Source organism: Botryllus schlosseri, chromosome 6, assembly GCF_051294905.1.
Source record: "Botryllus schlosseri isolate E-star chromosome 6, Bs_hap1, whole genome shotgun sequence".
Classification (NCBI taxonomy): Eukaryota; Metazoa; Chordata; class Ascidiacea; order Stolidobranchia; family Styelidae; genus Botryllus; species Botryllus schlosseri.
Window position 1 is genome coordinate 6,123,112 of NC_137241.1, and position 24,857 is coordinate 6,147,968.

General features: G+C 40.4%; 1 protein-coding gene and 1 long non-coding RNA gene across 3 annotated transcripts; one reads left to right on the top strand and one right to left on the bottom strand.

Moving 5' to 3' along the window:
• Positions 1–2,513: 2,513 nt before the first annotated feature.
• On the bottom strand, positions 2,514–5,818 carry LOC145440126 (uncharacterized). 2 transcript variants are annotated; one of them, XM_080317713.1, is made up of 6 exons: positions 4,940–5,818; positions 4,721–4,843; positions 4,125–4,251; positions 3,950–4,064; positions 3,726–3,784; positions 2,514–2,741 (listed from the first exon to the last, which is right to left on the bottom strand). In XM_080317713.1, exons 3-6 carry the CDS (start codon positions 4,206–4,208, stop codon positions 2,649–2,651), a joined length of 351 nt encoding a protein of 116 aa, XP_080173839.1. In that variant the 5' UTR covers positions 4,209–4,251; positions 4,721–4,843; positions 4,940–5,818; the 3' UTR covers positions 2,514–2,648. The 2 variants fall into 2 exon arrangements, with proteins under 2 accessions (XP_080173839.1, XP_080173840.1); XM_080317714.1 differs by having other exon boundaries at positions 4,721–5,818.
• Positions 5,819–20,029: 14,211 nt separating this feature from the next.
• On the top strand, positions 20,030–22,430 carry LOC145441565 (uncharacterized). Its single transcript, XR_013915857.1, has 3 exons — positions 20,030–20,785; positions 21,109–21,188; positions 22,154–22,430. It is a non-coding gene; the product is annotated as an uncharacterized LOC145441565 (long non-coding RNA).
• The last annotated feature ends 2,427 nt before the right edge of the window (positions 22,431–24,857 follow it).

The following is a 24,857-nucleotide window of genomic DNA, read 5'->3' on the forward strand; positions in this document are numbered from 1 at the left end:
GTCATATTAATCTTCGGAACCTTTCCGTAGATGAGAAATATCAAGATATATGTAGCTGCAAATTATATCTGAAATTGCTTAGTACCCGAATCCAGATGTGTCACACTTGTTGTCGTTAACAACATGAAATATCGAATGATGGGAGGGCTTCTTACCCTGTTATGAATAGAATAGGGTCTCATATAACATTCATAAAGTCATTTCAGACTTCGTGACCATTCAGTAAATAAGCACCAACGATATATACTAGGCTACATTGTGTAGTCGTTTTTCACCAGCTATAATAGCATTGGTAGGGAGAACTTTTCACCCTTATATGAATAGAAGGGGTCCCTAATAACATTTAAAAAACACATTCAAACTTCGGAACCATCTTGGAGATCAGAACGATCGAAATATATCCAAGTGTAACTTACGTCGGAAATTGCGCCTAATACGCGAACTGATATGTGCCTGACGCGATGTCGATTTTCACCTTTATTAGAATTGGTAGTAGGAAGAACTTTTCCCCCATATATGAATAGAAGGGGTCCAAAGAACATTTAAAAATCAGATTCAAGCTTCGGAACCTACGTGGAGGCGAGAACCATCGAAATATATCCAAGCGTAAATTATGTAAGAAATTGCCTAATACGGGAATTGAGATGTGCCAGACGCGATGTCGATTTTCGCCTTTAATAGAATTGGTAGGAAGAACTTATCACCCTATTATGAATAGAACGGGTCCCAAAGAACATTTAAAAAGCAGTTTCATGCTTCGAAGCCTGCGTGGAGACGAGAACCATCGAAACATATCCAAGCGTAAATTACGTAGGAAATGGCCTAAAACCCGAAATCAGAGGTGCCAGACGCGATGTCGATTTTAACCTTTAATAGAACTGGTAGGAAGAACTTATCACCCTATTATGAATATAAGGGATCCCAAAGAACATTTAAAAAGCAGTTTCATGCTTCGGAACCTACGTGGAGGCGAGAACCATCGAAATATATCCAAGCGTAAATTATGTAGGAAATTGCCTAATACGGGAATTCAGATGTGCCAGACGCGATGGCGATTTTCACCTTTAATAGAACTGGTAGGAAGAACTTATCACCCTATTATGAACAGAACGGGTCCCAAAGAACATTTAAAAAGCAGTTTCATGTTTCGGAACCAGCGTGGAGACGAGAACCATCGAAATATATCCAAGCGTAAATTATGTAGGAAATTGCCTAATACGGGAATTCAGATGTGCCAGACGCGATATCGATTTTCGCCTTTAATAGAATTGGTAGGAAGAAATTATCATCCTGTTTTGAATGGAAGGGGTCCCAAAGAACATTTAAAAAGCAGTTTCATGCTTCGGAACCTGCGTGGAGGCGAGAACCATCGAATAAATCCAAGCGTAAATTACGTAGGAAATGGCCTAATACCCGAAATCAGAGGTGCCGGACGCGATGTCGATTTTAACCTTTAATAGAACTGGTAGGAAGAACTTATCACCCTATTATGAATAGAAGGGATCCCAAAGAACATTTAAAAAGCAGTTTCATGCTTCGGAACCTACGTGGAGGCGAGAACCATCGAAATATATCCAAGCGTAAATTATGTAGGAAATTGCCTAATACGGGAATTCAGATGTGCCAGACGGGATGGCGATTTTCACCTTTAATAGAACTGGTAGGAAGAACTTATCCCCCTATTATGAATAGAACGGGTCCCAAAGAACATTTAAAAAGCAGTTTCATGTTTCGGAACCTGCGTGGAGACGAGAACCATCGAAATATATCCAAGCGTAAATTATGTAGGAAATTGCCTAATACGGGAATTCAGATGTGCCAGACGCGATGTCGATTTTCACCTTTAATAGAATTGGTAGGAAGAACTTTTTCCTCATATATGAATAGAAGGGGTCCGGAAGAACATTTAAACAGCACATTCAAGCTTCGGAACCTGCGTGGAGACGAGAACCATCGAAATATATCCAAGCGTTAATTATGTAGGAAATTGCCTAATACGGGAATTGAGATGTGCCAGACGCGATGTCGATTTTCGCCTTTAATAGAATTGGTAGGAAGAACTTATCCCCCTATTATGAATAGAACGGGTCCCAAAGAACATTTAAAAAGCAGTTTCATGTTTCGGAACCTGCGTGGAGACGAGAACCATTGAAATATATCCAAGCGTAAATTATGTAGGAAATTGCCTAATACGGGAATTCAGATGTCCCAGACGCGATGTCGATTTTCACCTTTAATAGAATTGGTAGGAAGAACTTTTTCCTCATATATGAATAGAAGGGGTCCCAAAGAACATTTAAAAAGCAGATTCAAGCTTCGCAACCTTTCCGGAGGACCACTCCCCATTTATTGATCGAGGTAGCATTCTAAAACTGGTTTCAGACTTCGGACCTTATTTCTGGATCTGGTAACTATCAGCAATCATCTTGATAACATATTTTGTCCGTGGTGCACAAGGCCGGAAACGGCGGCACGCGCCACTTAAAACTCCTCATTTATAATAATATTAATAATTCTCAGCAATCATCATACATATCGTAACAGCAGGTATACGTCACCAGTTAAAGATGCAACGAATTTAATATGTACATTGTAGCAAAAGAAACATGAATTATTTTTAAAATCCTCATGAGATTTCCAGTCGTCACTCATGGCTGACAAATAGGACAGAATATATTTCCATTCACTGTGTCCCGTGCGCATGTCGAGTGGTATTTCCGGTTGCATCCTTGGCACATCTCCTGTCAAACATATTATGGTATATGGAACAGTGTTGGGATCAAGTCACTACCTTCGAGTCACGAGTCATTTCGAGTCATTGCACATTTTGACTCGAGTCAAGTCAAGTTAATCGATTTTTAAAGGTGACTCGAGTCAAGTCGAGTCAAGTCAAGTCAAGTCACGAGTCAAGTCACAATTCAAGTCAAGTTGCCTTTTCGAAGTATGAGGCATGATTACGTCATTGCATTTTGCTAGGTTCTGAAATACAGATTGAGTGGTCATTGATTCTGAACCGATGAACGAATATAGAATTAAATGCAAGAAGTCGCTGTATTGCTCACATATACGTAGAACTATTAAATTGAGAAACGAATTACTAAGATGCAATACATTACCCATTGACATATTGATAAGATAAAATTCGAGCCTGCGCCAAATGTTTGAGGAGTATATAACTATATTCGAGTTAAATTCCAATAAAACAAGAGGTTTGGCTAAAGTAAGAACAGAGATGGATATTTTGGTATTAAATTATTTTACTATTAATTTACGACAACGTCTAGCTGTAAGCTTCGATCACTTCGTTTGTGATCGATTAATTTATGAGAGAACAATGGAGGCTCAGCAAAACACACGATCATTGAATGATTGGTCGCTCGCAGGGGTTACATTAGCGGTTCGCGGACAATCCGAACATCTGGAAGATACATCGATTTTTATCGACACCGATTACTTGATGACTTGAAATTGACTCGTGAATTTTGCTCCGAGTCACGAGTCAATCCACTTTTCTGAAGCGTCGAGTCAAGTCAAGTCAAGTCATTTTAGCAAAGTGACTCGAGTCAAGTCAAGTCAGACGAAAAAGGTGACTCGAGTCTGACTCGAGTCATCCCAACACTGATATAGAAATGGTCATTGTATCGTAGAGATATATTTCAGATATATTTATGATATGTTTTTAATTAATATAGTCATAATTGGAGTAAATAATGGAAGACTCATACCCAGGATGAATCAAGCTTTGATGCGTCAGCACAAAAGCTGCAGATATCGGCGATCGGATCTGAATGTGGAAGGCATAAGATTCGTTAGCATAGATATATTACCTGCAAAACAAAACAAGACAATATGACCCTGTGACAATCGAAGAAACCGATTAACTACGCATGATGTTGATCGATATAGAACTACTGTTTCCATTTATCTAATTCGATATAGATGTCCTTACCTGATTCGTCTAATATTTGCCTGCCGATTTCGTGCCGATATCTCCGAAGGTCAGTCTCTTTATTTGGAATACTGGCCAATGATAAAGCTGTGCTCCTCAAAACTTGTTCTGCATACTTTTGAAAATCTTATCTATGACGGGCACTTCGTAAAATGAAATCTCAACTTTTTTTTACCTTCAAGACATACACGCCACAGTTGTAACTATCTTGCTGAATGCAATGATCGTACATTCTGATACTCCATTGCTTTGACGTCATGGATTGACAATCGACCGATTCGCTCCTGATTTGCAGATACCTCCTAAAAATGAATGTGGTACTCTTATGTACAATTGATATGATAGTCATGACTAAGTGAAATAATCTTACTTGAATTTCTCTGCCGCAGCTACGGTGGTTTTTTTTGTACTCCCGAGTAGATTTAGTAATGAAATTTCGGCATCTGATATATTAATTACCTGTACATACATAAATGCGCTTTATTGGAATTGCCGAACGATCATATGCAATTCGAAATTCGTGACCAACCAGCAGCATCCAGTGTTGGAACTTATTCACTGCACCGATGATCTTTCCGTAGTGATCGAATTTCACCTGTTAACATATGTAGATGATTGCAAAGTACTTTCGGTGTACAGTGCTCCGTGCATTTCGATAGCATCGTTATCGTGCGTACAAGATCACAACGATATCTTTGTATATTGCCGTACTGATAATCATCGTCATAGACTTATTTATTGAAATAATATGGATGTGTGTGTATTGTGTACCTTTCGCAATGATTGCCTTCGGATTAGCTCTTCATCCGAACTGAAAATGATATGAGTCGCTACATTGAAATCCAGCACATATGTTTTCGAGTCAGCCAGCATGTGCAGATAGTAATCAATGACCTGCGTTGTAAATAATCACCATACGAGTTCGAACTGCAGCAATAACTGCTCTTAGTTCTAGGCATATTCAATAGTCAATTAATTAATACGACTTACTTCACCGCTCAACCATTCGTCTGGACGCAAGGTTCCCAAATCTCCCATGAAGAGCGTAGTTGAGGAAATATATGCAGCTACCATTTCCACTTCATTTCCTTTCGTCCAAAGTAATTCTAGTTCCTAGGGTTAAAAAGTATGTTATACAAAAGTTAACTAAAATACCACGACGAACTTACTTCATTTTTTCTTTTGCCGATCTTTCTACAAGGCTCGTTGTCGAATTTCAATGTTTTTGATAATTCTCCGGAGGTAAAGCAGCCAGTCTGCCTTCTTTTCTTTTTTTTGAAAGTCGACTTCACCAATTGTTGTGTTTCCTTCGTCAGTTTCGTTTTCCTTCTTCTTTTGAAACCGCGATGTAATAAACTATCCGCGAATATTTTAGATGACGTGACGATTTCTTTGTGGTATTTCAAAATGAATTTGTCAATTTTGCTACATCTTGTATTGTCCAAATATATGTTTTTCAGTTCATAAAAATGCTGCTCTATAATACCCTGTGTGCGGTTACAATCACAAATTGATTGCAAATTATTCTTTATACTAGCAGAGCGGATTTTTTCAAATTCCCTGCCGAATCTTTGATAAACAGCATTTGGGCAATCAGTTCCTGTGGCGTGGCGATCAAGATTGCCGAGTAAAAGTCCAGATGTAGCACCAAGTCTTGGAAATATTACGTTTTCAATTTTGGTAAAAAATGACTCTGAAAAATATTTGTTGGTTGTTGGCCATAGTCCGGGGTCATTTCCTTCTTGATAAGTTATAGATTTTTTAAATAATTCAAGTTTGTTTTTGTACCTCAGATAAAACGGGGATTTGTATTCTTGACTCTTGTCGTGTATAATAAAATTCGCGAATACGTCATCGTCCTTTTGATACTCATAAAACTGATCCGGTAAATTTTTGAGGTTTTCATTTTTAGTCATATGAGATTGTAGCGCTCGGAAACTTTTTTCAACCCGGGGGGAATTTTGTCGCAGTAAAAGCACAACAAATAAGTGGTTGATAATGGCATCCATTTCGTGAATAGTTGAGGCTAGAAATATCATTGCCATCCAATGCATAGCATCGCGGTAGTACTTCTTAATGTAATATCTTTTGCACATAGTGGACGCGGCCTTCATGCAGTGGCTCAGGCAGTTGACAATTAGGGTTAAACACAAGTCATTACCCGAAGCTTCACCCGTTACTATCCGGTACACACGATGATAATATTGGAGTCTGGTCTCACTGCAAAAGACGGAGAGAAAAGCGTTCCATAGGGCGACTGCGCCATCAAGTATTACCAATCTCGGTACCAACTTCGTCGAGCATGCATCTCTAAAGCACCCGAGGAAATGTTTTATACTCTCAGTCGTATGGCACGTTGTAACGTAGCTTGCTACCGGTATCCCTGGCAGATCTTTGTAAGGGCTTCGGACCAAAATCGAATATATTTGAAAAGCTTTTCCTCCATCCGACCGAATAATTGTCCCAGTGGCATCAAAATACAAAATGTCTTTCTGGCACAAATCTTTGAATAATTCCAATTGAAAGGTTGAGAATAATGTGACGCTTAAAGGACAGCCTTGCCAGCCTCTAATGAATTGTGTTCCATCTTCCTCGTACATCTTCCTCAACAACTCAATGTTTCGGAAGACATCGGAAGTTCAGCCACAAGGCACACCAAACTTTGATTTTATTTTTCTTAAAACGTCCAATGACGGAGCGTATGTATGAGCTCCCGAAATCCGGTTTGGGCAACCCGGAGCTCTCTATGCAGCTTGGAAGGTTTTTTGCAGCTCAAATCTTTGCCAAGACCTTCACTGTCCGACCCTCTCACCGGTCTCGATCGTTTACACCCTATATGTTTTCGGCGTCCAGCAAGTTCCAGGTTACATTTTATTCCAGTTCCTTGGCGCACAAACAAGATTTTGCCTTCCACAGTGCAATTACAGCATGTGTGGTGAGCACAGCGAAAGAGAACGTATCCTTCGTTGTAATTTTCAGGAGGGTTCAGCATTTGATTTTTCAAGTATTGATTCTTCACCACGGGTACCCAACGGTCATAATATTGTGTCACTTTTTTGAAAATTGGAATGTAATAATACGATTTTTTATTAAATCTGTTTTTCAATCTGTTCTTTGTCAATTTCGCCCAATCATTTAATTCGATGGTCCAAGTTCCGGATATTGCAACTTCATCTTCGTTAGTATTAAAAACATCCTCTCCAAAGCAGCCCAGCCCAACAATCGTCTCCTGCCGTATCCAATCCTCGGATTCGCAAGTAGCGGGGAGGAGGTCAATACCAGTCTCAGCAGTGGAAGTAGCAACGCTGGCATGATCCGTAAGGAGATTGCTATCGGCTAAATTTAGTGGAGTTATCGAAGGATTGGTGTATTCGGCTTCCACGCGATGCTGGAACAGATCAACGCCGAATCGAAAATCCGACAGAAGATTAATATCCAATGGATTTGATTGAGTTTCAGAAGGATTGGAGTCATCTCCTCCTTCCACTGGTGGATGGTAAAATGAATGATCGAAGGTCGCATGAAAATCCTTCGCACCTTCGGACACGAAATGACATCGTTCCCATTGAGTCACACCAAAGCTCATCTCTAAACTTTGACGGTGGAATATGCATCTAGGATGAAACCACTCGGAACATATGTCGCAGCCTACCATAAATTCACTTGCGTTATACGGTGTCTTACAAATGCAATAGCGATTTCCCAACGCGTCGGACGATTGGTAAGGACAAGTTGACTTCCCAGCGCCCGTGCCATTATTATCGGACATAACGATTGCCGGATCTAGGTGCGCAGAACTATGATAGGGAACAGAAGGAGCTTCTACATCGACTTCCTCAGCCACTTCACACGTTTTTTCTATCTGGAAGAATCTCGTTGGGTCTTTATCAAACAACCAACAGATTTTTTTCATTTGTCCAATTGATGTGCTTAAATGATTGGCCTTTGCATATTTGAATATAAGTTCCCACTTTCCAATTGTAGGCAAGCAATTACGCAATTTTGAATTCAAATATTCCTTATGGCGATTAAGGAAACCTGTCAGTTTCGATTTCCTATCCTTGACTTTTTCCCACCTTTTTGTTTTAGCCAAAAAATCATCCATGTCCCATTCACTAAAATCGCATTCCTTCAGTCCCCTTTCTTTACAATACTTGAGCAATTCATTACAAATTCCATCCAGAGCTCCTCTGCGCGGTGGCTTGGTACCAAGAGGCATTTTCAAATCAGAGTCTTCCATTCCTGAAAAATGTATAATTTATTGATAATATATTTATATGTCCTCATTTACAGTACACTTTGATTTTTGAGCAGGGGCGGAAACTATGGGGCGAACGTTGTTGACTTACAGCACAAGAGTTGATAGATAAATAATCAGATAAACTATATTAGGGCAAGGTAGCTTATGCGCACAACAATCGACTCAAAATTATTGCTCAAAAATACACAAGTACATTCTGAAGTTAGGCGAAAATAGGGACATAGACGCGCCAAGCGGCATATGTGATTGCACAATGCGTAATTCACCTAAAACATGGCTGTTGAGACATGGCAATGCGTCTGTTTGCAGACTACAGATGCGTTTATACGTTGCATGACGAAATAGGTTTCAGTAATGGAATATGAAATCGCAATCAAACAGTCGAGGCACAAAATCATCTCCCGCACAAAATACACCACAGTGGTTCAAGCGCTGTACGAAACCGTTTAAAAGTAGCCTACAACTCGTTTCGGACAAGCTGCGAAAGCTGTGAAGACTTTTAAACGAACTTGGTGAAATTACGACAGTCACTTATTTTAATAGAGCAATGCTTTCCAACCGACTGTATCGCACACCCCGGGGTGTACCAATATTTTCACAGGTTGTACCATTTTAATGGGGTGTATTACAAAAGATCAATGACCGAGTGTCACAATAAATATGCAGGTTTATGTTTCAGACCTGTTTAGCTGATGTACAATTCATGGTACCACGGTTATCTCAATGTATGAAGCTTGTAACTTGTAAGTTATTAAATTTGCGATGTGACAATCAAATATCTCTCTTGAAACCATTTGCAAATGTTCCTTTTGCACTAGAACATGAGTTTCGCTTGCGATTTCTGTCTTCGATTCTCGAAGGAGCCACCGCGATAGCTCCGACTTCTTGAATGGATACTGGATAGCCTATACATTCTGCCTGGCGTTTATAAATAGTGCAATATACATCAATGCGATTCAAGTTCATGTTACAGTCATCACTTAGTTGTTTGCCGGCACGTAAGAATAATCTACATACACTATTCGCGAAAATGGTGTATAAACGGGTGTGTATAATGAATATACACAACACACCCATGGCACATGATACCGGAACCTAGCTCAGATTTATACTACGAGTACATCTTAACCCAAATTATGCGTGCGCGTAAGAACGTAGTAAGGTATGCAAATGCACGTAGGATTTATGGCCGTGATATAGTTCTGAGATAGGCTCTGTTTTTATGTAGGCCTACCACCCGTTTAATCCCTTTGGGTGTGGACTGTGCATACACAGTACACAGTTACACACGCTTTTCGCTAAGAGTATGCGTATGTTTGTCAAGAAATACAGTGTTGGCATAGAAAATTTGAATTAGAGACGTATGTTAGACACTAATTAAAAGTAACCGAAGATAACTTAAAAAGTTCGAGCGATGGAAATGAAGTAGCATGTATATTGCATAGTTAGGTGAGGTCTATATTTCTACACCTTCAGCCTTGCCCATTCCGATTAGTATTAAAACGGATTTGTAATATTTTGTGGACTGGAGTGTACCAGTGAGTAAACGTTAATAGGCTGTACCATTTCGGAAAAGGTGAAGAGCACTTTAATAATGTAAAATAGAAGCTATTTTAAAACGCCACATCCCATTCCTTTCAACGCATATCAAACAATCACAATCAAGTAAATCAGGGGGTTCAAACATACGGCCCGCCAGACGATTTCATCCGGCCCGCGAAGCAATTCTGAGTAGGTTAAAAAATTCATCGCTCATATAGGTCACATTATAACCACCCGACTACTGAGTTTTAGTTCCACTCTAGTTACCACACCAGATACAAGCCGGTGAAATTGACGCCCAATTTCGAGAAGGCAAAAAGTGCACACCTAGCTCAGAGGTTTATGGGAAATTGGTCCTAAACGTAGCCAGGCTATTCACAGAAGTGAAAACGTCAATGCGAAACCGTTATATGCAGTTCAAACAAACGTATAATTCAAATATCTATGGTCGCACTGATGTGTCAATATCCGACCCAATAGGTCCCGGATCGCTATTTAATAATAAGAATAAACCATACTCCGTCGTCCGCGTTCACAGTTAAATATCTTTTATTCCTCACGACGCATACGCAGCGCTATACCGCCAGATTACGACTAAGGCAAAGGGGGCATATAAATACGCCAACTTATTTCATCGTTAGAGACACTGTTCTATCGGTTCTTAACTGCATGTATTCAACCAGACAAGCATCATATTTTTGCCAGTTCCATCGCTCGAGAATAAAGGTGCTACGAGTTGCTAGAATACAACCGCTACGACAAGTGTATAACTGTATATGCTTGTCAATAAACATTAAAGTGAAAAGCATGAGCATGAGCACGAGGTAACATTTTCTTCTAACAATTCTTGAATCCGGCCTGCGACTTAATTTGAGTTTACACTTCTGAAGTAAATGGTATTTTACATGACTTCGAGAGTTTCGAGTCTTTCGACATGCTGAAACCGTGGCATGGTATCGCAACACCAATACGTTGCGGGTTCGAGTCCGACCTAGTTCGAGTCCGACCTAGGTCGACTCCCGAATTACTACCTAAGTGCTGGTGGTTTATCTAGGCTCCTCCTCGCCATCTCATCCGTGTAAGCGGTGTCTTATAAAAGCCTACAAGTGGACCGTGCAGTACAAGTCAGCAGCTACGGAGTAGCCTACAAATGAAAAAGGTTGGCGTGGTGTAAATCACCATAGTATTCGACAAACATCACGGATAGGCTACCACACACAATAACAGCACCAACTCGATGAAACTTCAACAGATTCACGTACAAATTTACAATACAAAAAGACAGCATTAAGTGAGGTTCCGATGTTACAATTGAGTTGCATGCATTCGTCGTGATTATATTTCAGGGCAATTTTGATTTTTGAAGTTTACCTATGGTCCACAAGGTCAAAAAGGCCGAGACACCCTTGTACAGATACATTTAAACAGTACTCACCTTCGTCAGAAACATTCGTTCCGTTGTGTTTTGTCGCCGCAATGATATATATACATAATATATAAATGTATAAGGTCGCCATCACTATAATTAGCCTTTCGTAGTATTCACGATGAGAGATCCTTTGCAAGACTAACGCGGAAGGCCGAATTGCGTTGCGAGATATGCGATATGTTCATTGTTCACTCAAATGTAGTGTGGACAGTGGACACGTGCTTTATGCTTGAATATAGTTACCTCAATTAAGATTTCAAGAAGTGCGATATGCCAGGCGCAACGAATTCGCGGGTGATTGTTGATCGCTGGCAACTTCGTTTTTGCAATCAACTGTATGCTATACGAATATCGCGTCCACTAATCAGATTTTCATACAACGCGTCTCTCGTTTTTGCAATGCGAGGGGAAAATCGAGGGAAGAATGTTGATGTGTTGGCAGCAACTGCCATACCGATAGCTGAAGTGTCGATTAATAGCGAATAATTTAAACAGAATTAGCCACTTTTTTATCGTTTCGACTCATTCCGCACATAATTTAACCATTTCAAACAGGTTTTCGCCCCCTTAAATATCATAAAGGCACCATATTTTCCTCAATATGCAAAAAACTACTATATTTGAACAGACAGCAAATATAAGAAGCTATATTTGTCATATATTTTAGGGATTTAAAAAGGGCGTCCTGCATTAGCGTCGACAATATCAGCCGCACTGTAGGCTGAGATCGTGGAAATTTGAAAGTGTTTTTTGTTCTTCCACCAGAGTCACCACGGTTTCACAGCTGAGATATCGGATCGACATCGCTTTGAGAATCATTGCTATAGTCCAGTGCAGGCCTGGGCAAAGTGCGGCCCGCGGGCCAAATGCGGCCCGCGGAGCTATGCTGTGCGGCCCGCGAAAGGTAGCTTGAAATTGAAAATATAAAACCTACTTTTTAATGTTGCTGCGTGGACTAAAACCATAGGATGTATAAACTGAACCGCAAATTCGTTTTCTATAAGGCCTGTTCGTTAACATGCCGCGATTACGCCACCTATACGTACCTCACATGCCTAATCCAGATTCAAAGTAAAGTCAATGTAGCAAATTATGCCGTTACAATTCAAGTCACAAGAATTCACCAAACCTTCTTTGTTGTCACTGTCATATTACGCATTACACGTTCTCTGTTTCAACTGCCGCACCCCAAACCCCCCAATTGGGAGGCGATCTCGAAGGACACCGAAAATAATTTCGGGAATGAACATAAATTATAGAGTATTTTTTTGAAAATGTATGCTACTTCTTTCAAATGTTTCTAGCGCTATGCGCGATTTAGAGAGCAATGGTTTATAGAATTATGTATTTCAGCGTCAGCCATCACCGCGCCACGACGCACCAAGATATATGAAGTTTGGGCCAACACGGGATTCCGAGAAGGCACTGCGCAATTGCAACGGCTGATCAAATTAACTAAGTAAAGGGAAAAAAGCTCCACAGCGAGAAAACCTTAGCCGAAAAGGACTGCTCTTATGTTGACCGAAAATCACGATCTTCAATTGTCCTTAGGTAATATTTGCCAGTGAAGAAATACCAATTGGTAATCGTGTGTGTCTTTTAGTTTAGTACGCTTTGGCGATTTCACTATCTTTTCACATAGAAGACGGGAGGTCACGAAATAACAACATGTAACGAAGTAATTATACCAACGGGCCCTCCAGAATATTTCCAAGACAGCAACTCACTCTGCTCTAGCGGTAAAACTGAGTACGTGGGCTGAGAGAGGTTAAAAATATAGCAATAGTATATCTGCAATTACCAAAATTAGTGAAAGACTGAATCAGGAATCATGGAAAAATTCCGCGTTTCGCGCTATTAGGGCGTAAAACGTTGCCAACTGGTGTATACAAAAAATATCGCTCAGAAGTAGTGCTAAAAACGTGCATCCTGATGAGTTTGGTCTAGGGGCGAAGCCCCCAGGAGTTCGGTTTATAACACTATGGGGGCCCAATATCAACGTCTGAGGGGGCTGACGATGGGCTGTTTCGGCCATTCCGCATACATTTCAATGTATTGACAGAAAAACTCCGATAGGGGATTAAAGAGAGTTCAAAATGTATCGTTTTAACATTGTTTCAAAATATGCGGGCAAATAAATATTTTATTTGGTAATTAACCGTCACTTCTCATTCCCAAATATCACCACATTCACTGAACACTATTTAGTGTAATTCACTGCTTTCAATTTAGTAATAAAATCAATACGCTGGAGAACACAGCTAAAATTTCAGACTCGGCCCGCCAACATATTTTCTGCTTCTCATTTGGCCCGCCAAGAAAAATAATTGCCCACCCCTGGTCCAGTGTTTCCCAACCTTTTTCGTCTCGTGCCCCCCTTGGCCGATATTTGAGCTAAAATTCCCCCCCTTATGAAAAAGTTGCTTGTGACTACAAAAAAATGTGCTTTTTAACGCGCAACCATTTGTTGACTGAACAATTAATGGCCAAACATATTCAGGTCCGAACATGTCGAATGCGGACCGCACTAAACTTTGGTAACGTACAGTTAAATTTGACCAGTCATGTCGCCTCTGACGGAAAATAAATCAACAAGTCCGCTTTCTATGGACTTGTATTAAATCGACGAATCTGGTATGTTTTTCACGTAGCTCATATGTTGGCTTAAAAAGTTGAACAATTTAACTAACGGCCTTCTTGCTGAATTCGGCTTGACATTTTCCTGCTTAGTAGTAATTTGGTCGAGAGGCTGTCGCGGTCCCAAGAAAAGCATCTCGTGAGCCTCCATTTATCATGGGGTGTAATATCTACGGAAGGCATTTAAACATACACCTAGCTTGAAATCCGCCAAAGAGACATACAATTCTTAAGAACTAATTTCTACTTAACAGTTCTATACCTTAAAAAATCGAAAAACCTTGTAAACCCAGTGTATCTTCTGATACAATGCCAAAGCCAGATTCAACTAAAACATTTAAACCAGATTCCCCCCTAAATATTTCAAAATTCCCCGCAAGGGGGGAATTCCCCCCCGGTTCGGGAACCACTGCTCTAGTCAGTGATTTTGTATGTACTTTGGAGTGAGGACGATAAAACTTGGTGGTGATCGTCAATTCAGAAATGAAACATACATGCGTGTGTGATTTACTCTTTCGACGGCTGAAGCGGCGCTTGAATATATTTCCATGGATCTCGTCTCAACTTAGGTTCCGAAGCTTGAATGTGCTGTTTAAATGTTCTTCCGGACCCCTTCTATTCATATATGTGGAAAAAGTTCTTCCTACAAATTCTATTAAAGGTGAAAATCGCCTTCGCGTCTGGCACATCTGAATTCCCGTATTAGGCCATTTCCTACATAATTTGTGCTTGGATATATTTCGATGGTTCTCGCCTCCACGCAGGTTCCGAAGCATGAAACTGCTTTTTAAATGTTATTTGGGACCCCTTCTATTCATAATAGGGTGATAAGTTCTTCCTACCAGTTCCATTATAGGTTAAAAACTACATCACGTATGGCACATCTGATTTCGCGTATTTGACAATTCCCGACATAATTTACGCTTGGATATATTTCGATGGTTCTCGTCTCCACGTAGGTTCCGAAGCTTGAATCTGCTTTTCAAATGTTCTTTGGGACCCCTTCTATCCATATATGGGGGAAAAGTTCTTCCTACCAATTCTATTGAAGGTGAAAATCGACATCGCGTCTGGCACATCTGAATTCCCGTATTAGGCAATTTCGTACATAATTTATGCGTGGATATATTTCGATGGTTCTCGCCTCCACGCAGGTCCCGAAGCATAAAACTGCTTTTTTAATGTTCTTTGGGACCCCTTCTATTCATAATAGGGTGATAAGTTCTTCCTACCAGTTCTATTAAAGGTTAAAAACTACATCACGTATGGCACATCTGATTTCGGGTATTAGGCCATTTCCTACATAATTTACGCGTGGATATATTTCGATGGTTCTCGCCTCCACGCAGATTCCGAAGCATGAAATTGCTTTTTAAATGTTCTTTGGGACCCCTTCTATTCATAATAGGGTAATACGTTCTTCCTACCAGTTCTATTAAAGGTCAAAAACTACCCCACGTATGGCACATCTGATTTCGCGTATTTGACAATTCCCGACATAATTTACGCTTGGATATATTTCGATGGTTCTCGCCTCCACGCAGGTTCCGAAGCATGAAACTGCTTTTTGAATGTTCTTTGGGACCCCTTCTATACATAATAGGGTGATACGTTCTTCCTACCAGTTCTATTAAAGGTCAAAAACTACATCACGTATGGCACATCTGATTTCGCGTATTTGACAATTCCCGACATAATTAACGCTTGGATATATTTCGATGGTTCTCGTGTCCACGTAGGTTCCGAAGCTTGAATCTGCTTTTTAAATGTTCTTTGGGACCCCTTCTTATCATATATGGGGAAAAAGTTCTTCCTACCAATTCTATTAAAGGTGAAAATCGATATCGCGTCTGGCACATCTGAATTCCCGTATTAGGCAATTTCCTACATAATTAACGCTTGGATATATTTCGATGGTTCTCGTCTCCACGTAGGTTCCGAAGCTTGAATCTGCTTTTCAAATGTTCTTTGGGGCCCCTTCTATCCATATATGGGGGAAAAGTTCTTACTACCAATTCTATTGAAGGTGAAAATCGACATCGCGTCTGGCACATCTGAATTCCCGTATTAGGCAATTTCGTACATAATTTATGCGTGGATATACTTCGATGGTTCTCGCCTCCACGCAGGTCCCGAAGCATAAAACTGCTTTTTTAATGTTCTTTGGGACCCCTTCTATTCATAATAGGGTGATAAGTTCTTCCTACCAGTTCTATTAAAGGTTAAAAACTACATCACGTATGGCACATCTGATTTCGGGTATTAGGCCATTTCCTACATAATTTACGCGTGGATATATTTCGATGGTTCTCGCCTCCACGCAGATTCCGAAGCATGAAATTGCTTTTTAAATGTTCTTTGGGACCCCTTCTATTCATAATAGGGTGATACGTTCTTCCTACCAGTTCTATTAAAGGTCAAAAACTACCCCACGTATGGCACATCTGATTTCGCGTATTTGACAATTCCCGACTTAATTTACGCTTGGATATATTTCGATGGTTCTCGTCTCCACGTAGGTTCCGAAGCTTGAATCTGCTTTTCAAATGTTCTTTGCGACCCCTTCTATCCATATATGGGGGAAAAGTTCTTCCTACCAATTCTATTGAAGGTAAAAATCGACATCGCGTCTGGCACATCTGAATTCCCGTATTAGGCAATTTCGTACATAATTTATGCGTGGATATACTTCGATGGTTCTCGCCTCCACGCAGGTCCCGAAGCATAAAACTGCTTTTTTAATGTTCTTTGGGACCCCTTCTATTCATAATAGGGTGATAAGTTCTTCCTACCAGTTCTATTAAAGGTTAAAAACTACATCACGTATGGCACATCTGATTTCGCGTATTTGACAATTCCAGACATAATTAACGCTTGGATATATTTCGATGGTTCTCGTGTCCACGTAGGTTCCGAAGCTTGAATCTGCTTTTTAAATGTTCTTTGGGACCCCTTCTTATCATATATGGGGAAAAAGTTCTTCCTACCAATTCTATTAAAGGTGAAAATCGATATCGCGTCTGGCACATCTGAATTCCCGTATTAGGCAATTTCCTACATAATTAACGCTTGGATATATTTCGATGGTTCTCGTCTCCACGTAGGTTCCGAAGCTTGAATCTGCTTTTCAAATGTTCTTTGGGGCCCCTTCTATCCATATATGGGGGAAAAGTTCTTCCTACCAATTCTATTGAAGGTGAAAATCGACATCGCGTCTGGCACATCTGAATTCCCGTATTAGGCAATTTCGTACATAATTTATGCGTGGATATACTTCGATGGTTCTCGCCTCCACGCAGGTCCCGAAGCATAAAACTGCTTTTTTAATGTTCTTTGGGACCCCTTCTATTCATAATAGGGTGATAAGTTCTTCCTACCAGTTCTATTAAAGGTTAAAAACTACATCACGTATGGCACATCTGATTTCGGGTATTAGGCCATTTCCTACATAATTTACGCGTGGATATATTTCGATGGTTCTCGCCTCCACGCAGATTCCGAAGCATGAAATTGCTTTTTAAATGTTCTTTGGGACCCCTTCTATTCATAATAGGGTGATACGTTCTTCTTACCAGTTCTATTAAAGGTCAAAAACTACCCCACGTATGGCACATCTGATTTCGCGTATTTGACAATTCCCGACATAATTTACGCTTGGATATATTTCGATGGTTCTCGCCTCCACGCAGGTTCCGAAGCATGAAACTGCTTTTTAAATGTTCTTTGGGACCCCTTCTATACATAATAGGGTGATACGTTCTTCCTACCAGTTCTATTAAAGGTCAAAAACTACATCACGTATGGCACATCTGATTTCGCGTATTTGACAATTCCCGACATAATTAACGCTTGGATATATTTCGATGGTTCTCGCCTCCACGCAGATTCCGAAGCATGAAATTGCTTTTTAAATGTTCTTTGGGACCCCTTCTATACATAATAGGGTGATACGTTCTTCCTACCAGTTCTATTAAAGGTCAAAAACTACATCACGTATGGCACATCTGATTTCGCGTATTTGACAATTCCAGACATAATTAACGCTTGGATATATTTCGATGGTTCTCGTGTCCACGTAGGTTCCGAAGCTTGAATCTGCTTTTTAAATGTTCTTTGGGACCCCTTCTTATCATATATGGGGAAAAAGTTCTTCCTACCAATTCTATTAAAGGTGAAAATCGATATCGCGTCTGGCACATCTGAATTCCCGTATTAGGCAATTTCCTACATAATTAACGCTTGGATATATTTCGATGGTTCTCGTCTCCACGTAGGTTCCGAAGCTTGAATCTGCTTTTCAAATGTTCTTTGGGGCCCCTTCTATCCATATATGGGGGAAAAGTTCTTCCTACCAATTCTATTGAAGGTGAAAATCGACATCGCGTCTGGCACATCTGAATTCCCGTATTAGGCAATTTCGTACATAATTTATGCGTGGATATACTTCGATGGTTCTCGCCTCCACGCAGGTCCCGAAGCATAAAACTGCTTTTTTAATGTTCTTTGGGACCCCTTCTATTCATAATAGGGTGATAAGTTCTTCCTACCAGTTCTATTAAAGGTTAAAAACTACATCACGTATGGCACATCTGATTTCGGGTATTAGGCCATTTCCTACATAATTTACGCGTGGATATATTTCGATGGTTCTCGCCTCCACGCAGATTCCGAAGCATGAAATTGCTTTTTAAATGTTCTTTGGGACCCCTTCTATTCATAATAGGGTGATACGTTCTTCTTACCAGTTCTATTAAAGGTCAAAAACTACCCCACGTATGGCACATCTGATTTCGCGTATTTGACAATTCCCGACATAATTTACGCTTGGATATATTTCGATGGTTCTCGCCTCCACGCAGGTTCCGAAGCATGAAACTGCTTTTTAAATGTTCTTTGGGACCCCTTCTATACATAATAGGGTGATACGTTCTTCCTACCAGTTCTATTAAAGGTCAAAAACTACATCACGTATGGCACATCTGATTTCGCGTATTTGACAATTCCCGACATAATTAACGCTTGGATATATTTCGATGGTTCTCGTCTCCACGCAGGTTCCGTAGCTTGAAACTGCTTTTCAAATAATATTTCGGACCCACCTATTCATATAAGGGTGAAAAGTTCTTCCTACCAATGCTATTATAGGTGAAAAACGACTACTTAATATAGCCTAGTATATATCGTTGGTGCTTATCTAGAATGGTCACGAAGTTTGAAATGACTTTATGAATGTTATATGAGACCCTTTTCTATTCATAACAGGGTAAGAAGCCCTCCCATCATTGGATATTTCATGTTGCTAACGAAACCAAGTTTGGCACATCGGTATTCGGGTAGTAGGCTAAACAATTTCAGATATAATTTGTAGCTACATATATCTTGATATTTCTCATCTACGGAAAGGTTCCGAAGATTAATATGACTTTGTAAGTGATATTTAAGTGCATTTCTATTCATAGCAAGGTAAGAAGTTCTTTTTTCTTTGACTGTGATATGTTAAAAACGACATCAAGTCCGACAAATCTGAATTCGTGCATTAGGGAATTTCCGACGTTATATGCGGCTATATATATAATCATTGACTTATATTTTTCATCTGAACAAGCCACACACAATGTACAATGCGATAAGACACAATGCCATGTAATGAACAGATAGGAGGATGTCGAACGACACGCAGTTGTGATCCTTTTAAATTCACATCCACCTCGGCCTAGAGTGCCCGATGTCACAGTTCTCTTTGATGTTGATCTTTTTTTTGAAGTCGCGGCGCATTCTACTAGTTCTTGCGCATTCCTTGTGAGTGACTTCTTTCGTCGAGGCTTTTTTTCGCCGTAATAACGGCGACAGCGGGGAAGAGGGGCCCAGATAAACCTCCGACGGGTCCCCAGATTTGTAGGCGCTTATCGTCACCACTACGCTATGTCCCCCGCGATATATTTTGATGGTTCTCAGCTCCATGCATCTGCCAAAGTTTGAAAGGGCTTTTAATATGTTGTTTAGGATACCTAGTATTCGTAAAGGGATACCAAACCATTCAAACTCTGGCTATAATGTATTAAACACGACTTAAATGCAGGATAAAAGAATCTGGCAACCGCTTTTTATAATATTCGAAAATTTTCTAATCTGAAATATATAATGTTCCCATCGTAATAATCAGTGTTTCCCATATCGCGCACTTTTTCTAATAGAATCACGGTGGTGAAAATACGATATTTTCTAGTACCGGTACTGATATCACGCTTCTCTCCACTGAAAGTTAATTTATACCCGAAAATTATAGTTTCGAAACTAATTTTCACAGTTGTAGCCTTGAATCTCTGATTGGCGGTATCGTATCATACGAAACCTATAGTACAAAATCTACCAAGGATACTGGACGTGGCATATTTCCGAAGTCATGATCATCCTACAGTATTTTCACTAAATGGAATTAAATCGGTGAAGTCGAAGCCTCTTTTTATGTGATGGATAAAAAGCATTAAATTCTTGGTGGTGGCTTGAACGGTACATATTTAAACTTTGACATCTTACATTCTGTTATGACGTCATAATGAGTGATACTTGATTACTTGACTCGACTCGAAGCATATTAGGTGATTCAGAATTGAATCACTAGGGTACTCGATTTTGCGCAGCCCTACTTGGCATGAAAAGTTCGACTGGCTCACCAAGGCTAAGTGAAGCCTATAAATTCAAATCTGCTCATTTTTGCTGCTTCACCTGTTGAAAAAATGATTGAGGTTCGGTTTCACAGATTTATTCTCCTAATAAATTTTTTATTCTGTTTCACTGCATATTTCAAATTTCGTCTGCTTTGCAGAAAACGGTGTCGTCTTCTGTCCGTGAAGACGTGATGAGCATGATTTCCCATCAATGCGGAATTAGTTGAAAATATGATTGATAGGATGAAGCGCAGAAGCTGACATCGATGTCCCGAAGACAAAATGACGGATTGTGATTGGTATGTTTTTCTCTTTCTGCTATTATATCTATTTGTTGTAATAAAGCTGTCGATTTTGACATAAGCAGTGATACCTTCAAATATTTGTATTGAGTAGGTAATTTCCATCTATTAATTGCCTCTCATGATATAGGCCTATATAGCGTTCTTCGGTCATGTTGCAATTGCACGGCATCAATTTTCGCACTGTTTTTAATCTATACTAATACGTAATTATGAAGCGACACGTTGACGCACTCCACTTTGTTGTCTTGTAATAAGTTAATGTTGACCTGTATGTATTCAGTGATCAACTGGGACTTATAATATATTTTGTTTAACAGCATCTCTAAATCGAGACCGGATTGTTTCTATACCTACAATTTTTCATGAAGGATATGGCAACTTCTTCCAGGTTGAACAGGTACGGATTTTTATCAATATTATAAGTACCTGTTAGCTCAAAATTTGGGATGGGAAAAACTATTCCATTACTGGCACAAAGTCGAGCTTCATTTGTAGTTGAATCGTGGAGATTCGGAGACGATTTTAAATGCTGAAAATTACGTTTTATAATATCAATTATTGAATTATAGTATCAATACATTTCTCTCAATGTCGTGTATTGAACCTTTTTTAGTGAGGTGCAAACCTAAAACCCGTGTTACAAGCCCATGTTCCCTTTTCAGCTCGGTCCCACAACCCGCAGTTCTAACTCTGGGTCCGTGAAGCACATCTTTATGGTGTTGCAGACCTCTAAATTTTTAACCTGAATGATAATATAATTTGTGATTTTCTTAGCTCGGGTAAAGCATCACTTCGGATATTTCTAGGTTAGTACAGTGTAGAAGTAGTGATTTCAAATCCATAACAAAGCTACTTCAAGTGGAAGTAGAAAATGAAGGTCTGCAAAGCACTCAAGTAGTTTGAAAAAGTAAATATCAGCAGTTATCCGAGGTTGCTACTTCAAACTCGCCAAGATGTACCGTCGCGACTTGCAAAAATGGACTATTGATAAGAGGTGGATGGCGGTTGCACTATTATTGAGCATGATTCGAACTAAAACTTGATGGTGTCTGCACGGATGCCTTGATGGTTGAAAAATGGGGTCCGCGCTGACAAAAAATTGAGAGCCACTCTACTAAAGGTTACTGTTCACATTAGCTGATGACTCGAAATGGTCATCACTTCCACTTGGCCAAGTCCGCATATACATTGGCCCATTTGCTATTTGATATCACATGTTGACTGAAAATAGGATCCGCAGTGCCCCGCTGCCGGTATATTTGATAAGCTGATTACTGAAAGAGCATCAATGTGTGTGTTGTGTGTGCGTGTAGGGTATGTTTGACCTGATGCTTCTTTCACATAATAATACATTTCTTTAAGACACCCACATCTGCGTGGCCTACAATTTGCTTCGACACAAAGAAGAAAGAGTGGACCGTCTGGTTTGATGTTGTAAAGATGAAGAATATCGAGAGCTTCCATGAGGCATTTGCAGTGATGCTAGAAATTCATTGCATCTTCGAAATGCAGTTTCTGACTATCATATCAGTTTTTCTGGCGCGTTTGCCAGGTGTAAGAGACACCAGTACTGCAGCTTATGCCAAACTGGATCACATTCGTGACAAATTTGCAAATAAAGTCATTGGAATGAAGGTGATTTAGTGCTTGAAGTGTGGTTATATGCTGTGCCTGGAGGATACCCGGCTAGGATGAAGTGGAATGCGGACAGGGCAAGGTGGAAAGATGCCCACCTCATGATGAGGTGGGAAAATAACCACCAGGTGAAATAAGGTAGAAAATTTCCCTCCTTTTTTGAAGGTTTTTTTTGGAACACCTTAATAGGTGGGCCCAGTTTTTAGAGTGTACGGACTGTGACGCAGCTTTTCGCATTCTCAAAAACGACGTAATCGACGCTACGCAGTTAGCTCATTATGATGTAAACAAGCAGTTCATTTTTTCAACTGATGCTTTTCAATTCGGAATCGGCGCTGTCCTCTCAATTGAGCACAATGGCGAAAAGAGACCGATCGCGCACGCATCGAAAACGCTTTCCGATTCGCAAAAATCCTACTCTCAAATCGAGGAGGAAGCTCTGTCAATCACTTACGGAGTCAATAAATTTCGTCAATTCTTGTATGGTAGAAAATTTACGCTCGTAACGGACCACAAACCGCTTTTAGCAATTTTCTCGCCGGACAAGAAAATTCCCGTGATTACAGCGCAACGCTTACAGCGATGGGCACGAACGCTCATGGCGTACCAATACGATATTCGCTATAAACCGACTAATCAGCACGGAAACGCCGACGGTTTATCTCGCCTACCAAAGGGTCCAGACCCTGAGTTTGACGAACTGGAAATTCGTGAAAACGCGGAGATCGTTCACGCTATTAATATGGCATTCGATGGCTTACCGTTAACTCGCAATGAAATTCGGGACGCGGCGCTGAAAGACAAACCATGGAACTAGTGAAATTATCTGTCACTCGTGGAAATTGGAATCCAAAGACGCACATTGATGATTTTTCTTGGTTTTCGACTCGCAAACATTGGTTTTCAGCGCGTAGTAATTCCGCAGTCACTTCGCTCGCGAGTATTATCATTGTTGCACGAAGGACATTGGGGTATCGCGAAAATGAAGCAGATGGCTCGACGTTACATCGCATGGCCTTCCATTAATCGCGACATTGAAAATCTCGTTAAGAGTTGCGACGCTTGCCGTAAGGTAATGAAAGCGCCTGATCGTCAGTATCGCGAATGGCCAAAAACTTCTGAAAGCTTTGAACGGATTCACTTGGACTTCGCAGGTCCAATAAACAATAAAATGTTTCTTGTCATCGTCGATGCGCATTTGAAATATCCTTTCGTTAAAGTAATGAATGTCGGGTCTACCACAACCTTGTGTTTGGTCAACGCTTTGAGGGAAGTCTTCTCTATCGAAGGCTTGCCCATAACAATTGTTACGGATGGCGGGCCGCAATTCACATCGAATGAATTCGATACGTTTTGCTCTAATTTGGCAATCAGCCATATCGTATCACCGTCTTTCAGGGTTGTAACCAAGTCACAAGGCTCCGAGTCACAAGTCAATCTCACTTTTATATTTTTGACTCGAGTCAAGTCGAGTCATTTTCAATTCCCACCGAGTCAAGTCCGAGTCCAAGTCAGCGAACAAAGGATCGAGTCCGAGTCATGGTATTATGACTCGAGTCCGAGTCCAAGTCATTGTGTTGACTGCTCAGTTTCCAGTTAAAGTCTTCCTAATCCCACTTTTTTAACTCTGTTTAGTGACATTGAATGGTTCGCATTTATAATATATCAATTTTCCTCACTTTTAGCAGTTTCTGGTCGCATTTTCAAGCACCAGTACCAACAAACGAAATCCCAATAGTGTGTTGGCTTCGAAATTACAATGAAATGTCGGTCTTCGCCGTCTGAATCTCGAGTCAATGACTTGCTTCGAGTCATGCGCAATGACTCGAGTCCGAGTCGAGTCAATACACAGATTGACTCGAGTCGAGTCGAGTCATTTCCGTATTTTGAGAAAATGACTCGAGTCGAGTCGAGTCATCCGAAAATCGTGACTCGAGTCTGACTCGAGTCGAGTCATCAGGTATCAGAGGCAAAATGATTTAAACCGGAACCCAACCCCGTCACTCTTGGAGTATTTAACGTCGTGTCAATCGCTGTAACGGTTTCATGTTTGGGATTCCTAGCAGATTTTTGCGGGCCGTTCAGAATTGCTCCGCGGGCCGCACTTGCCCAGGTCTGCAGTAAACTAATGCGTCTCTGTAATTACGTCGCGCATTCACAAATTTGGCCAAATACAAATGATAACTGTCGCTGTAATTACGTCTTGCATTTACAAATTTGGCCAAATACAGATCATAACACACCGGTTCTTACTTCCTCTCTACAACCCAACCAGAGCAAAAATAGCATGCCAGTTTGACATGATGCGTACTTGGCATCAACCCCACACAATTCTAGATGCGTGTGCGACTTCTGGTCTGAGTAAATCTAGCGATTACTAATATAAGTAATTATACAATATGATTAAAGGTGTTCTGTGATATAATTAATC